This window comes from Ochlerotatus camptorhynchus, unplaced genomic scaffold (genome assembly GCF_037179485.1).
Source record: "Ochlerotatus camptorhynchus isolate MF236.1 unplaced genomic scaffold, CSIRO-AGI_Acam_v1.1 ptg000625l, whole genome shotgun sequence".
In the NCBI taxonomy this organism is placed as follows: Eukaryota; Metazoa; Arthropoda; class Insecta; order Diptera; family Culicidae; genus Ochlerotatus; species Ochlerotatus camptorhynchus.
In genome coordinates this window covers 14,160-30,409 of record NW_027041104.1, presented here as the reverse complement: position 1 = coordinate 30,409, position 16,250 = coordinate 14,160, and the positions used below count along the sequence as shown (strand labels likewise).

Below are 16,250 nucleotides of genomic sequence, written 5' to 3'. Positions count from 1 at the left end.
GGCAAGTTTGCAATACCATATCTAAGCCATTTCTTGATGAATTTCAAAAAAAGGTGGTACCACTGGAATCCCTAGGGTTATTGAATGTAGGCTCAATTCCTTTTTTTAAGTGAAAAGAGTCGTTACACGTTTTTTAAGGTTTATGGGTTTTGCAAGTGGCCTCAGATCTATAATTTTGATTAATGAACATAAATGTTCATAATTAGTCAGAATACAGTCATGGTTCCTTAATATGGATTCTGGAGATAGCGGAACGGTCCTCCGAATGAGTGGTCAATCCACGAAACTAATCCTAGACCTCCGCATTTTTTTAAACTCTAAGAACTGTGATTTAAGAATGAATTTGAGATCGTGGCATAAAAATGAACCCGGATGGCTATGGGACCGTCCTCCAGAAGATCCGGAACATCAGTAAAAGTGACCAGTCAGAGTACCCTTGCGAGTTGGCCAACCGATTGGGACAATGGAAATCTCGGACAGTTGTTATATTCAATTATTCCTAATGTTTTTTCGAGAGCGTGGTTTAAAAGCTTGGGCTTAAGTCGTGACTTCATTCGCGTGAAGAGTGGACTTATGTCCAACCGCTACTCACAAGATGTGCATCTCCATAGAAAACACCTCGTGGACTTCAGATGATGGCTTGATTTGGGCCTCTGAGATCCACCACTAATCTTATATCATTTTTAGGTACCTACATCCAAAAGTGATGAGCAGTATAATTTGTCCATCGAATCTTGGAAACTCATCAGGTACATGCAATGACTGAATTTCTCCAGGAATGTTCATCTGAAATTACGTTTGGATTGCATTAACGAATACATCTAGCGTTCAGAATCATAAGGACCTAACTGCGATGATCGATTATCTTCATCGATTTTCTCTTTGCATTGCCACAGTTCAGTGAACAAATTTTCCGAAATTATTACACTAAAGTGTAAGGAAACGTTGTATTAGCTAGCAAAAGCAATTGCATGCACCGAGAAATGTGAATCCAGTTGAGTTATTAGCAAAAAAAGAAAATCTATGAAGACAATCGATCATCGCAGTTAAGTCCATATGATACTGAACGCTAGACATAATACCACAATACCTTATAATTGAAAAATAGACTTCCAGTGTTTGGAGGGCACCTGATAGCAATGTGCTTGCCATCAATTTCCCCAAGACAATTTAGGAAATTCCACTTTTCGTGGAACCTGTTTGCAGTTTCAATCCATCTTTTTTGACGTAGACTACGTCTTACGGGAAGGTACTGGGGGTAAATCGAAAATCTAAAAGTGCGACCGTCACGAAAAGGTGTAATTTTTTGAACGCTATAAGCTTTGTCATTTATAGATAAAATTAAAATCCAAATACACCAATCGATAAGAAATACTTTTCGTAAGCTGTTGAAATATTTTTTTTATTTTTCATAAAAAACTGTTTTAAAAATGGACAAAAAAAAGTGATAATTTTATCACTGTATTCATGAAATAAACGTTCTCCCCAAACCCAGTCCTCATAATCAAGTACAATTTGGTTGCACATCGTACTGCTTGAATCAGAAAAGTTATAAAACAGTGCTGCTAATGTGCCTCAACTCATTCATCATTCTCTGCTTGATCGTCAAGCAGTTCAGTTCGGTGTTAGCTCGCTCTCTCGAGTTGTTTGAAAAGTTCGTGGCGATAGTGTTCGCGCTCTCTCTTTGGTGGTTTGTCGTGCGTGTGTTTGTGCCCCGAAATGAGGAAGCATCGGTCGCGAAGCCCGACGAAGGTCCAGAACTTCGGTGAAGGAAGCTCCGGTATGCCTACCTCGAACAGGTATGCTGTTCTCCCCATAGATGGGAATATCCAGCCAGCTGTATTGGAAAAACGCAGCAAGAAGAGAAAGAAGAATCGAGGCCAGTCCGATGTCACTGCAACGAACGCCAGCGGCATCGGTGATTTCGGCGACGCCATCGGCAACGAAAATTCTGCCGCCCCGAGTGCGGCAAAAGTGAAGCTACCTCCATTGGTAGTGAAAAATGCCCATCTTTATGAGCTCATCGCAGATCTAACGACGCTGGGCGTTAAATCCGAATACAAGTTGGGCAGAGTCGGCACCAAGGTGGTGCTTCGTACCAAAGCGGAGTATGACTTGGTCGTCGCCCACCTGAGGACTTCCAAGGTGGAATTCTTCACCCACGATATTCCCGGTGAGAAGCCATTCAAGGTCGTCATTAGGGGCCTACCAAACTTCGACCCAAAGTTTATCGAAGCTGAAATCAGAAACCGGTACAAGCTGGCCCCAAGTGCCGTCTATCGGATGACAAGGAAGGACGAAAATGTGAAGGCGTATCCGGATAGCCTTTTCTGGTACACTTCGAGAAGGGAACGGTGACGCTCAACGCGCTGAAAGCCATCCGATCCATCAATACCATCATCGTCCGTTGGGAGCCATACCGTGGCGGCCATCGCGATGTGACTCAGTGCCAACGGTGTCTGAACTTTGGACACGGCACCCGCAACTGCAACATTAAGCCACGCTGTGGCAATTGCGCTCAAGACCACGCCATTTCCGACTGCCCTGCGGATGGAGCCGTGGCGTTAAAATGCGCCAACTGTGGTGGTGCTCACCAAGAATCCAACAAGCAGTGCCCTAAACGAGAGGATTTCAAGCGCATCCGAAATCAGGCGTGCACCAAAAATCAACCAACACGAAGGAAGGATAAGGTCCCGGCTTTCAAGCGGAGGACTTTCCGCCTCTTCATGGACAAGCGAATCCAACGGTGCGAACCCCCCCCCCCCCTCAAGAAACGTCTGGATCTTCTGCTGGACAAAGCTCTCCATCCCCCCCTGGATTCTGGAGACAACAAACAGCTCAACCAAATAATCCCGATCTGTTTACAGCAGATGAATTGATGGAGATTTTCATCAATATGACCGGTGCTCTACGTAAGTGCCGCAACAAGACCGAACATATCTAAGTGCTCGGTAAGTTCATCATCCAGTATGGTGCCTAAACCGCTAACCATCGCTACCTGGAACGCTTGCTCTGTAAGAGCAAAACATATTGAGCTTGCCGACTTCCTCCGCAAGCATAGCATTGACGTGGTTCTTCTAACCGAGACCCACCTAAAGTCCGGTGACAGCTTCTGGTTGCTTGACCACAACATTATCCGGTTTGAGGGGGGTGATGTAGCGGTCATCGTCAGAAAGGGAATCAAGTTTTGCACTCTGCCCCCACATCCGCACTTCTATCATCGAGGCCGTTAGTGTGGAGGTGGAATCACCAACTGGAAACGTCCGGTTTATCACTGTTTACTGCCCACGCCAGTGTACCGCAAGCAATGGACTAGGAATCCAATTCAAAAAGGACCTGACCGCCATCACCCGTACTAGCTCTCAATTCATCGTTGGGGGTGACCTGAACGCCCGCCATGAAGCTTAGTGGAACTACCAGAGGAACCGGAACGGATGTCTATTGTTCGACCACGCACAACATGGACTGTACACTGTGCAATTTCCTGACGAACCCACTTTCATCTCTCCGGCGGGAAATCCCTCCACCCTGGACTTTTTTCGGTCAAACATCTGACTATCCAAGCCGGAGGCGCACAACGATCTCAGCTCCGACCACGAACCGGTGGTGACTGAAGTCGGTGTCAACGTGGTTCCTGCTAGAAGCTGCCTGCGTAAAGACTACCACCATGTCAACTGGGTGCAGTACGGACGAATGGTGGAGAGCAACATCGTTTGAAATCCACCGCTCGACACCGTACATGACATTGACCGGGCGCTGGAAGGACTCCAGCAGGCCATATCCGTGGCTGACGAGACATGCATTCGACAAGTTCCTGTGAGGGGTAAGTTTGTTGCTATTGATTCCCATACCCAATTATTGATTCGATTGAGAAATGTGCGTAGACGCCAGTTTCAGAGGGGGGCAAAAAACGTGAAATGGCCGATCTGAACAGGCAGATTGCTTCCAGAATGGACTCAATCCGAAATGAAAGTTTCGGGCGTGTTGTCCAGAATCTGGACGACCGCTCCAGACCATTCTGGAAGGTAGCCAAGGTCCTGAAAACTCATCCCAAACCCGTTCCACCTCTCAGAGTCGAAAATGATGACAATCGGCTTTTAATCACCCCACAGGAGATAGCAAATGCGATCGGCAAGCACGTCGCTTCATCGCATTTGCTTGGCACGACTATCTAATACCCCGTTCACATTACAGCGTATATCACGTGATATACGCTGTCTTGCAATGAGCACTCATACATCTAGTTTTCACTGGAAATCCTTTGTATGAGTGTTCATTGCAAGACAGCCTATATAACGTGATATAGGCTGTAATGTGAACGGGGTATAAAGTCCGCTGGATGATCAGGTTGCGCAATGCGTTCAAAACCTAGATGCCTCCCCTTGTGTCGTGCCTCCGGCGGATATGATTACAGTACAACAGATTTGCTCAGCGCTGAAATGCACCAAGAACATGAAGGCTCCCGGGTTTGACGGTATATTCAACTTGATCTTGAAGAGACTCAGCATGAAAGTGCAGTCTCTTCGAACCGTTATCTTCAACAGATGAAAGCAGCAAAAATCATACCAATCCGCAAACCCGGTAAGGATCCAACATTGTCTTCAAGCTACAGACCAATCAGCCTCCTTTCAGCGCTGAGCAAATTGTTCGAGAAACTCATTCTCAATCGTTTGCTCAAGTTTGTCGAGGAAAACAACATTCTCCTTCCGGAACAGTTTGGATTCAGAAAGGGGCACTCCACCAATCATCAGGGTGATGAATAACATCCGAAGTAACAAAGCTGTATCCAAGTCCACAGCCATGGCCTTGTCAGACGTTGAGAAGGCGTTTGACAATGTTTGGCATGACGAACTTGTGTACAAGCTTTGTAACTTCAACTTCCCATTACATCTGGTTAAAATAACCCGTAACTACCTCCAGAAAAGGTCGTTTAAGGTATCGCTGAATGGTTGTCTTTCAGACACGTCTTCCATCCCAGCAGGAGTCCCGCAAGGCAGTCTATTTATACTTCCGACATTCCGCACCTCGGAGACGGTTGCGAGTTTTTCCTGTTCGCAGATGATACCGCAATAGCCGTCAAAGGAAGGATGCCTCGCGAAATAACGAACAAACTTCAACGATTCCTTAACGCCTTTGCTGATTATGCCACCACGTGGAAAATCAAAATAAATGCCTCCAAAACACAAGCGATCATGTTCCTCCATCGGCAATCGCCCAAACTGAAACCGGCTCCATCTTGTACTGTAATCATGGATGGCACAAGGGTTGAGTGGTCTGCCGAAGTAACCTATCTCGGGATGTTGTTCGATGAAAAGCTCCTCTTCCGTTCGCATGCAGAGAAAACTGTAGTCAAGTGTTCTGCCTAGGTTAGGTGTCTGTATCCGCTGATTTGTCGCATATCCCGCCTCTCAAGGGTGAACAAACTGGCTGTCTACAAACAAATCATAGCACCTGCGATCTTTCTACGCAGCTCCGGTGTGGGAATCATGTGCACAGACTCACAGGAACAACTTCCAGGTCGCTCAGAATAGAATGCAGAGGATGGTACTTGATCGTCCTTTCGACACTAGAATAACAAATTTACACGAAGAGGCAGGCATTGCCAAAATAGATTCCAGAATTAACGAAATTAAGACTAAATTTGCACAAAAATGTAATTTGTAAGCAATTTGTATATAGTAGATTAGGTGTATATAGTAGTTGTAGGTGAATTATAGTTGTAAATAGTAGTTTTGAGTAGTCTCCTTTTTCAAATTTAAAACAAACCAATCCCACCAAGGTGGTCATTCTCTAAAACAGGCCTGATAGGACTAAGAATTGTTATTAATAATAGGGGAAATGCAGGTAATGTCGGCCTAAGTGTCCCTAATTTGGGCCCATACATAAATTCAGCAATCGACTAAATTTTCAATAGCAACCAAAAATATCCATTAGTAACGTCCCAATAACGCGTTCATCTAGATAAAATTGTTAAATAGCATATTTTTAGCGTTGGGCCCAATCTTAGATCCATAGGCCAACATTAGAGACATTTCCCCTAATTGAAATCTCAAAAGAACTAACGTTAAAAAGACGCATCTGTGTCGCTTGATAACTCATACATGTAAACATTACAAATACAAGAAATAAAGATCATTTAAAGTCAAGTGTTTTACTGGCAGTTGGATGCAAAGGATCGTGAGGCTGACGGTTCTCCAAAGACCGCTGCAGAGCAAGTTCACTGTTATCAAGCAAACATGAAAGAAGTTAAAGGTAATGCGTCACCATTTACTGGTTGGGACGCTGGAGAAAGTGAAGGTAACTCGATGTAGGAAATTCAAATTAATTTGTAACAACCTTTGGAGTTATGAATTTAGGTTGAACCTTTCCAAAAATGAATCATGTTGGACATTTTTTTTACCGGCGCTTATTTAGTTCAAGAAGTCTGAATGCTAGCAGACTATTATTGCATAAATTTTATTAAAAAGTGTGTATATTTGGCGAAATTCCGAATTTATATTAGTATCATGGTTGGACCTAGTTGTTTCCTGCATTGGATGTCAGGTGTGCTTCGGTTTGTTTAAATTTTCTTTCGCGCGCAGCAACAAAATTTTCTGTTTACTTTCCTAGTCACAACTTTCTTAAACAGAGCATAGAGGAAGTATAGATGAATTCTCATGTGATTTGAACCATCGCATATCCAAGTCTAAAACTGGCTACTTTTCAAGGGGTTTCCGGAAATCGACTGGATCCTGGGAAACTTTTTTTTTTAATGCCAATGTGATTTGAGGTGTCACATGATAAGTTTTATTCGTTTGAGGTCGCAATTTGCCGCATGACTCATACGAGCTTTTGCTCTGACCTAGAAATTCAACAATTGATGAGCTTGAGCATGATTGACCGCCCACGGTTGCTACTGTTATTGCCAGACCAGCTGTAATTACACAGAGAACCAATAGACGATGCTTGGGACTAGTAATCATCCTCAATGCGTAAAAACTGGTGATCTTAAATTAGACAATACCAGCGCCGGCCGCGCCCGAACACAGGTCAAGAAAGGAAGGGGTAGGAATGTGTTGACGTGACACTCGCTTTGATGGAAGCCGAGAACACCTCTGCACTTCCACGAGGAATCACTGGGATATTGGGTAATAGGGTTGGGTTTGCAGCAGGGTTCGTCTTGGTAAACGATAAGCTGAATTGATGTCCTAACAATCATATAACGCGAAGGAGCTTGGGATTGAACCCACAGTCTTCTGCTCAGCAAGCAAAAACGTTTGCCACTAGGCAGACGAGCTCCTTTTTAATCATCGAGTTGCTGTTATTACCATGTAGTCATGTTAACAAAAAAAAAAAAAACGATTGACGAATCTTGAATGTGGATGGGCTTGAGATTAGACTCATGATGGTCTGCTCAGTAAGCAAAACCGGTTGCTCTAAGACTACCGAGCCCCTTATTTCACATTATAGCGTTACTCAAATTTTTATAAGTATTCAAACCCGGCACCGACGACAACGGAAAGTTTTACAAAATAAACGATAAACAAGCGATCTTACCATACATTTTGTATTTTGCATCATTCTACCAACACGCTGTAAACTACATAATGATGATGCATGATAATTTTATGTTAAAGTTGTCCTCCAAATTGGAGAACAAATAGGTGCTTAAACCCCGTATGATCGTTATACTTTGCTGGCATATGAACCAACATTTTGTTCAATATTGAAAGTACCGTCTTCTGATAAGAAAAACAACTGCCTGTTGCGTTATCATAAAATGCAACATTCACTCTCTTCTCTGCTTCAAAGACCTAATTTAAAACTAATGATGGAGCTACTGAAACGACGTATTTTTTGGTAGTTGTTTTATCGCACAACATGTATGTGTTTGTGTACTTTACTGGGGTACTACTCCAAAATATATAACAGCTTGCCACATTTGAATGTTCATAATTTATTACATTCCAGGAAAAATACTTGAACCAATATTGAACCATAACCGAAACAATGAGCATGAGCATGAGCATAATTGACCGCCCACGGTTGCTACTCTGTTATTGCCAGACCAGCTGTAATTACACAGAGAACCAATAGACGATGCTTGGGACGATCAATCATCCTCAATGTGTAAAAACTGGTGATTTCGAATTAGGCAATACCAGCGCCAGCCGCGCCTGAACGCAGGTCAAGAAAGGAATGGGTAGGAATGTGTTGACGTGACACTCGCTTTGATGGAAGCCGAGGAGTCCTCTGCACTTCCACGAGGAATCACTGGGATGTTGGGTAAGAGGGTTGGGTTTGCAGCAGGGCTTGTTTTGGTAAACGATAAGCTGAATTGATGCCCTAACGATCGTATAACGCGAAGGAGCTTGGGATTGAACCCACGGTCTTCTGCTCCTTTTTAATCATCGAGTTGCTGTTATTACCATGTAGTCATATTAACACAAAAAAAAAAACGATTTACGAATCTTGATGTGAATGAGCTTGAGATTAGACTCAGGATGTTCTGCTCAGTAAGCAAAAACGGTTGCTCTAAGGCCACCGAGCCCCTCATATCATATCATACCGTTACTCAAGTTGTTATAACTATTCAAACCTGGCACCGACGACAACGAAAGGTTTAGCAAAATACACGATAAAAAAGCGACCTTACCATACATTTTTAATATGAAAGGACCTGGGACCGCGTTTTTCTGCTCAGTAAGGAAGCCACTGCAACCGACGATCTTTCAAATCCGAAAACAAAAGGCTACGAAAAAGTATTTAGGCCTTGATTAAATTCCACTATCACGCGACGTTCAATGTTTCGATTTGCTCTTTACGCATTGTTCAGGCAATCATATCAAGCTATAACCGACGTGACGATTGTTCAAAGCAATATAAGTAATATGAGTATTATTGTACAAATTACAGTACATTGTAGAAGTTACCTCATTATTCTGCAGCGCCATCGGTTTTTATTTCTGGATCTTGAGTTGTTTTGGTGATATACCCGAGCAAAGTCGGTTAACAAAATGAAAGCAAATCGATATTAAAGTGTGCAGTTGCTATCATAATGAAAACTCATTTTGATTTCAAATGTTGCGACATAAGTCTGATATCATATTGTGCTTGCATTATGCAGTCAAAACTTTTTAAATGAAAGCAACTTAACTTGAAGTTCTGCTGTTTTCGTCTTGTTTAAAATTTAATTGAAATTCATCTGTCGTTAAACTTATGATTATTTATTTGTTTAACACATTTTAGGTCATTCGTGACTTGCCCGGGGTGAGATTGGAGCCCAAGTCTTTCAGCTTGAGAAACATGAATGGTAACCATTTACTCCAGGCCCGTATTCAGTTGAACATTATGAATGCAAAATCAGTAAACAAATTGATTTCATTGAAAGCAGGATAAGTTTTCCGTTTGCTTCAACAGTATAAAATTTTGCTCTCATTTTTGCTGTGTTAACCGTTAAGTCAACCAAAATGAGATCAACTGGAGTATTCAAAATAAGTTACATCATAACAGCAAATTTTGATTTCAATTTGATCTTCAGCTTTGCTCGGGTACTTACTTGCGGCATACTATTTTGGGCGCCCATATAGGCGTGTACTATGTAGGGTAGCTCATCCCTCGTCGTGATGGTGGGATATAGCAGACACATTAGAGACGAAACATTAGAGAGGAAACAAAGAGGTATTAGTATTAGTTATATCTAAAAAAACAAAACAAAAGAAGAGCAGAACAATAAAAAGAGAATAAGAAAAAGGAAAACAAAGAAAAACCAACGTAGGCAGATTATTGAAAAAGTATAAAAACAATAGAATGAAGCATAGATCAATTACTAGTAAAACAGAACTACTTTATAACTAAAAATGCAATGAATGAGCGTTAGTTTCGGGTTAATTTTAGTGTTAGAGTTATGATCGTTTTGATCCGTAGTCAACCCTGCCAGTATCTCCAACACTAGTTGCAGGTAGTGGTTGTACAATCATGCGACACTTTAACTACTACTATGTTAGAGGTATGATTCGCCAAGTTTATACAACTCAATATTTCAATTGACGTAAACTATTTATCGTGCAATTACAAAAGCAAACCTAAAATTGCAATTATATGGAAATATTATATTTCTTATATAAATAACTTAGATAAAAACAAAAACAAATGCAAAATGAAACTTGACAAACCATTGTCAAACCCCCCATTCTAGGGCAGGGCAATAGGGAGGATTATTGTCACAAGAGACAAACACCCTAATTTTACGAACATAAAAAGATTGAACAAAAAATATGAAGCAACTTTCCCTAAGAAACCATATACCTAAAACTGACAGTTTGGGCGCGAACATTTTTGTCTTCCTAGGTAAATGCGGCTGGGCCCAATGTGCATTGGTTTTGGTTCTACTATACTCCTTTTTGTGACGTCTTGATTGTCAAGTTTTCTTTGTACAGCTAAAAAACATCTATTTCAACTGTTTTTTTTTTTTGCCTATTAGCAACAATTTTGAGGTTTTGGCCAACTTTTGTTCTAAGGGGAACCACTGTGCGATGGCGTCACTGGGTGGAAGTACTGAAAGAGCTAGATCAAGTGACTATCCCTAGCTGCTACTTCCCAAACTATTCACTGAACAGCTTGGACACACTTGAATAGCATGTGTTTGTTGATGCAAGTGAGGAAGCGTACGCCTGCGTTGCTTACTTTCGCATCATCGATCGTGGTCAGGTCCGCTGTGCACTTGTATCTGCAAAATCGAAGGTCGCTCCACTAAAACCACTGTCAATCCCGCGGTTGGAACTGCAGGCAGCGGTCATATGAAGCAGATTGGTGAAGTCAATTGAGGAAAACAACACGCTGCCGATTCGTCGTAGAGTAATCTGGAGCGATTCAAGCACGGTGTTATCGTGGATACAGTCGGACCAGCGCAAATACCGTCAGTTTGTGGCGGTCAGAATCAGCGAAATCCTAGATGTGACCAATATAGAGGAATGGCGTTGGGTGCCAACGCGCCTTAACGTAGCGAATGAAGCAACGAAGTGGGTGAAAGAACCCAGCTTCCATGCGGTTGTAGGTGGTTTGTCGGACCTGAGTTTTTGTACCAGGAGAAGTCGGCGTGGCCAAAAAGGATTCTGCCAACGAAGGACACTGCTGAGGAGATACGCCCGATACATGCCCATCATCGGAAAATTCCTGAACCTCTGATAAACTACAGCAGGTATTCCAAGTCGGAAAGATTATTGAGAGCCACAGCATTCCTTCTGCGGTGTGTGAATAGCTGCAGAAGCAAAATCAACGGAGATCCTGTCGAACTCAACCCCATTTTGTCTCAACGGGAGCTGCAGAATGCCGAGGAGTTTCTTTGGCGTGCCGTGCAGATGAAGGCATATCCTGATGAAGTCATCGTGCTTGGAAGACAGCAGCAACAATCGAGTGCAGCAAGGTTGGAAAAAACAAGCCCGCTTCACAAATTATCACCCTTCGTCGATGAGACGGGAGTAATTAGACAGGAAGGGCGAATTGGTGCTGCCAACTACGCTTCCTATGACGCTAGGTTCCCAATAGTGCTTCCACGGAACCATTACGTGACTGGACTCGTTTTGGATTGGTATCACCGTAAATACGCCCACTGCAACGTGGAGACTATTGTTAATGAGGTTCGGCAAAAATTCCACATTTCTAACTTGCGCACGGCAGTGCGCAAACAGATACGAAAGTGTAACTGGTGTATCGTCTACAAGACTACCCCACGGGCTCCGAGAATGGAGCCCCTTCCAGAGTCCAGGATGTCTTCGTACGTACGTCCTTTCTCCTTTACCGGAGTGGACTATTGCGGACCTTTCTACATCCGGATCGGTCGTAGTAGTGTGAAGAGATGGGTAGCGCTCTTTGTGTCCCAAACCGTGAGAGCCATCCATTTAGAGGTCGCAGGCAGTCTGTCAACTGAATCCTGCAAAATGGCTGTGCGACGGTTCATCGCAAGAAGAGGTGCTCCGCAGCAGGTCTTCAGTGATCAAGGAACCAATTTTCATGGCGCTAGGAAGGAGTTAAAACAGGAGATTGCAGGCATCAACCAGAAACTGGCTGACACCTTTACCAACTGCAACACTCAGTGGATTTTGAATCCACCAGCTGCCCCACACATGGGTGGCTCGTGGGAACGATTGGTCCGTTCGGTCAAAATAGGTTTAGACACGCTCTCTACCAGCAGGAATCCGGACGAGGAGACTTTTGGAACCGGTCTGGTCGAGGTGGAAGCCATCGTGAACTCTAGGCCGCTAACGCACGTGCCACTTGATTTGGAAGATGACGGAGCGCTTACCCCCAATCATTTTTTGATGTTAAGCTCCAGTGGTGTTGTGCAGCCAACCAAGTCGTCTGTTGGTACTGGCGCTGTTCTCAAAACCAACTTCGGCCACGCGCAGAGTTTTTTAGACCTCTTCTGGGCCAGATGGACCAGAACACGCACCAAGTGGTTCGACGACTCTATACCAATTCAGCCAGGAGATTTGGTGATGTTGGAGGATGGTGGAATACGGAACAGCTGGATTCGCGGAAAGGTCGTCAGAGGCAGAATCCGCATCGCTGACGTCCAAACTAGTAGCAGAGTGCTTCAGAGGCCAGTAACAAGTCTGGCTGTACTTGAGGTTCAAAGCAGCGGTACAGCTGGAAGGAAGTTCCAGCAATACGGGCCGGGGAATGTTGGAGACAGCCAGTTGCATACCGGTCTTGAAGCGAGCCAAATTGCAGCAGGGCAGCTGACTGGGCGTAACGCTACGCTTGACAGGACAATTGACATCATGGATGACAGAACAGGTGACAGGACAGATAAGGAGAGTTATAAGATAACAGATAACAAATAGAATAAAAGGAAGACAGATTAAAAACTATTAGGTACTTATTTTCTTTCGCATTTTAAAAGTGTTTGCTAGTGGTAAAATATATTGAATTCTTTTCTTTCGTAAGTTTACATGAATTAAAATACTAGCAATTATTAAATTAAAATTTATATACAGATAGCACAACACATTAAAAACAGTTTGTTGACACAGTGAACTTCAACACGTGAAGTGGATTAAAATTTGTAAGTTTATATATTAAGTTTTCTAAAATTAATCTAATCTTTAAATAAAACTTACAGCTAAAAGCATTCTCACTCAAAACTTGAGTTTGCTAACGGAAGATCCGAAAATGCACCGAAGTTTACATTGCCGTCAGCAACAATGCCTGTCTAGAACACAACCCTTTATTTTTTTTAAACCCAAATTGATTTCACAATATTAGCGCAAAGGATTTCCAGATAGTAGAAATTAAAGAAAGGTTTATTTCCATTACATTAATGCTAGTGAAATGCACATTACTGCAGCTTATCCCCGTCATTAAAGTGTATGAGCAAAAAAAAAAATTATCTAATGAAGTGATCCTACCCTACTACACGGTGCAATCGTTTGCGTTACATTATTCTGCGTTTACCTAATCCGTTGCTTGGTTGAACTACTTTAGCCACGATAAAATATTTCTAAAACAAACGTTTCACAAGCCATGTTCGGTTTCTCTCTATCTCTCTCACACTTGCTCGGCAGTCTCGGCATCATTGTTAGCATTACCTAATAGGAGTTTATTTTATATTGTTCGTCGTTCACTCTGCTCGCCACGGGGCGATGTATGTTGGGGATGATCACATTCAATTATATCAGTCTGCACGTTTTCTACTGAACATCTCCCGCTCTTAAAAATCCACCACTGACTGACATACAAAACTGGCCAAAGTAGATTAACGAAAACAGTTCCACCGCTATCGGCTCCCCCTCTGCCACCCTATCACACTGGATATTGGCCTACTCACTCGAATCGTGGGTAGGCAGGTCTCTAATTCACTAAGCGTTTTGACGAAACCACTCTCTTTTGGGGCAAGCTTTTCCCGTCACTAATACTCGATACTAAGAGGTAACGGTGGTCGGAAAGCTCACCCAACTAACGGCAGAGAGCTTTTACTTTCGATAAGTTCCGATGAACGATCCACAGTTGGGGCAGTAGTGGTTTGCATCACGGCACGATGTCGAACAGTAGGGAATACAAACGCAGGGCCAGCAAATGAACAGGCACAGTAAAGCGGCACAGATGTGTGTCTTGGTAGTGGTTTCGTACTCCAACCGGGTGACCATGGTTGCCCGACAGGATGGGCACGTCATGGTGGTTGGATCGGGACCGACCTGGGGACTCGTAACGATGACGGTGGTTGATTCTGTAATAGAGGAGTCAGGAAATGGAGATGATTTTAGTGCCAGACTGCTTCTCTACGAAGAATTTGATGAAGTGGGTGGGGCTTACGGGTTGGGATGTTGAATGAGGCCGGCGCATTGGACTGCTCCGGATGAGGATATGCCGAGGATGTGGGACCGTGAACCTGATCGTATGTTGGGGGATTTGTCTTTTCTGAAGCTGGCACACCAGGTGAAAATGATGGGATGAAGATTGATCATGTAGACATTGTTACATTATAATTCAACATAACTGCCAAAACAGTCAAATGGACTTACCCATTATTTTGATATATCTGCTTAACGTCCGCTGGGTTTGAATGCAAAAACTAAACTAATCGACGCTTGCTATCAGTCCTAACCGTAAATCGCCTTGTGAAACTCAGTATTTGAGTCTTATCGTAGAACGTTTACTTGGCTGGGGATTTTTGTGCTGTTTTTGACACTTGATATGAGTGAGTTATCAGAGCGACTGAAAGCGATTTGTGATATGGATGGGTATGATTCAACCTAACTGGTGCCCAAATTTTGATTTCGTGCGGTTAAGATAAGATATTGGGTACGACGGTAACGACTGTGAGTCAGATTAGATTTTACTTGCCATCCCCAGGTGATTGGTATCTGGAGCAGTTCAACGTCACTTAAGTCTTTATTGTTTTTATTTTTATGTTTTTCAATAAATAGTGATTCATCAACCATTGGTTGCAATTGAATTTGGTTTTCTCGCAGAGCTTTGATGTGTACGTGAATGGGTAGTTAAAAAACTCATTACTCATTTTTGTTACTTATAATAATTTGAACTCAGTTGATTTATTTGAAAGAGCTGTAGTTTTCATAAGGTATGTTTTGTAATGTTTTGTTGCAACAAATTTATCAGGGAATGAGCATGAGCATGATTGACCGCCCACCGTTGCTACTCTGTTATTTCCAAATCAGCTGCAATTACACAGAGAACCAATAGAAGATGCTCAGTGTGTAAAAACTGGTCATCTAAATCTAGGCAACACCAGCGCCGGCCGTGCCCAAACACAGGTTAAGAAAGGATTGGGTGGGAATGTGTTGACGTGACACTTGTTTTGATGGAAACCGAGAACACCTCTGCACTTTCTCCAGGAATCACTGGGATATTGGGTAAGAGGGTTGGGATTGCAGCAGGTTTCGTTTTGGTAAACGATAAGGTGAATTGATATCCTAACGATCATATCACGCGAAGGAGCTTGAGATTGAACCCATGATATTCTGCTCAGTAAGCAAAAACGTTTTCCACTAGGCAAACGAGCTCCTTTTATTACATCACACCAATGATCAATTTGTTTTTATTCCAATGTATTCACATCACAAATAGAGTGATTGACAAATCTTGAATGTGTTACCAACAACTTGTGAACAATGGTTCGGCTCAAGGCAGGATGTTCAAGGAGGATAGTTAAGGTTAAAGTTAGTTGTTTTGTTTTTTGATTATTAGGTTAGATTTGTATGTAAAGTTTGTGCGGGAGTGTTCAATGTTGGCAGCACGGATCACCGAAAAAGAAGAAAGGAGAAGTAAGAGTGAGGAATGAAGAGCAACGAGAGAGAGAGAGAGAGAGAGAGAGAGAGAGAGAGAGAGAGAGAGAGAGAGAGAGAGAGAGAGAGAGTAGATGATGAAGTAGCTTTTTTTTTCTGGAAGAGGCAGAAAGTTTCCAACAGTGAGCGAAAAAAGTCGAGTTGAAGCCAAAAGAAAATTTACGCCTTTGGAAAAGATACCCACGACCGGCGGAGTGCGAGATCATGGTTACGAGAGTCCCGGGAGTGATTGAGCCGGCGGTAGATCGTGCGAAGTGTGATATCGATAAAGAAAACTCGATGTGAATATATTCAGAGGAAAATTGATTAGCATCAAAACAACAGCAAAGAGTTGGTTTGAAATGCTAACATGAAGCTTTAGTGTGATGATTTATTAGCTAGAGAATGATCTTTAGAAGAGGGTAGGTGGAAAGTTCCGTTAGAGTATGGCAGTATGAAAATTGAATAGAAGTTGAAAATGAGCGA

The 16,250-nt window shown here is 42.8% G+C and overlaps 2 protein-coding genes across 2 annotated transcripts; one reads left to right on the top strand and one right to left on the bottom strand.

Moving 5' to 3' along the window:
- The first annotated feature begins 1,719 nt into the window (after positions 1 to 1,719).
- Positions 1,720 to 12,824, top strand: LOC135714186 (uncharacterized). Its single transcript, XM_065237491.1, has 2 exons — positions 1,720 to 1,799; positions 11,036 to 12,824. Exons 1-2 carry the CDS (start codon positions 1,720 to 1,722, stop codon positions 12,822 to 12,824), a joined length of 1,869 nt encoding a protein of 622 aa, XP_065093563.1.
- Positions 12,825 to 13,414: 590 nt separating this feature from the next.
- On the bottom strand, positions 13,415 to 14,520 carry LOC135714184 (lipopolysaccharide-induced tumor necrosis factor-alpha factor homolog). Its single transcript, XM_065237489.1, has 3 exons — positions 14,502 to 14,520; positions 14,293 to 14,403; positions 13,415 to 14,206 (listed from the first exon to the last, which is right to left on the bottom strand). Exons 1-3 carry the CDS (start codon positions 14,503 to 14,505, stop codon positions 13,953 to 13,955), a joined length of 369 nt encoding a protein of 122 aa, XP_065093561.1. The 5' UTR covers positions 14,506 to 14,520; the 3' UTR covers positions 13,415 to 13,952.
- Positions 14,521 to 16,250: the final 1,730 nt, after the last annotated feature.

Excerpts from the sequence above, each read along its gene's own strand:
- LOC135714186 (XM_065237491.1), top strand. The coding sequence starts at position 1,720 with ATGAGGAAGCATCGGTCGCGAAGCCCGACGAAGGTCCAGAACTTCGGT. Across the intron at positions 1,800-11,035 it reads GGTATGCCTACCTCGAACAG|GTGGTTTGTCGGACCTGAGT; the intron begins GTATGCTGTTCT and ends ATGCGGTTGTAG.
- LOC135714184 (XM_065237489.1), bottom strand. Across the intron at positions 14,207-14,292 it reads CTCATTCAACATCCCAACCC|AATCAACCACCGTCATCGTT; the intron begins GTAAGCCCCACC and ends CCTCTATTACAG.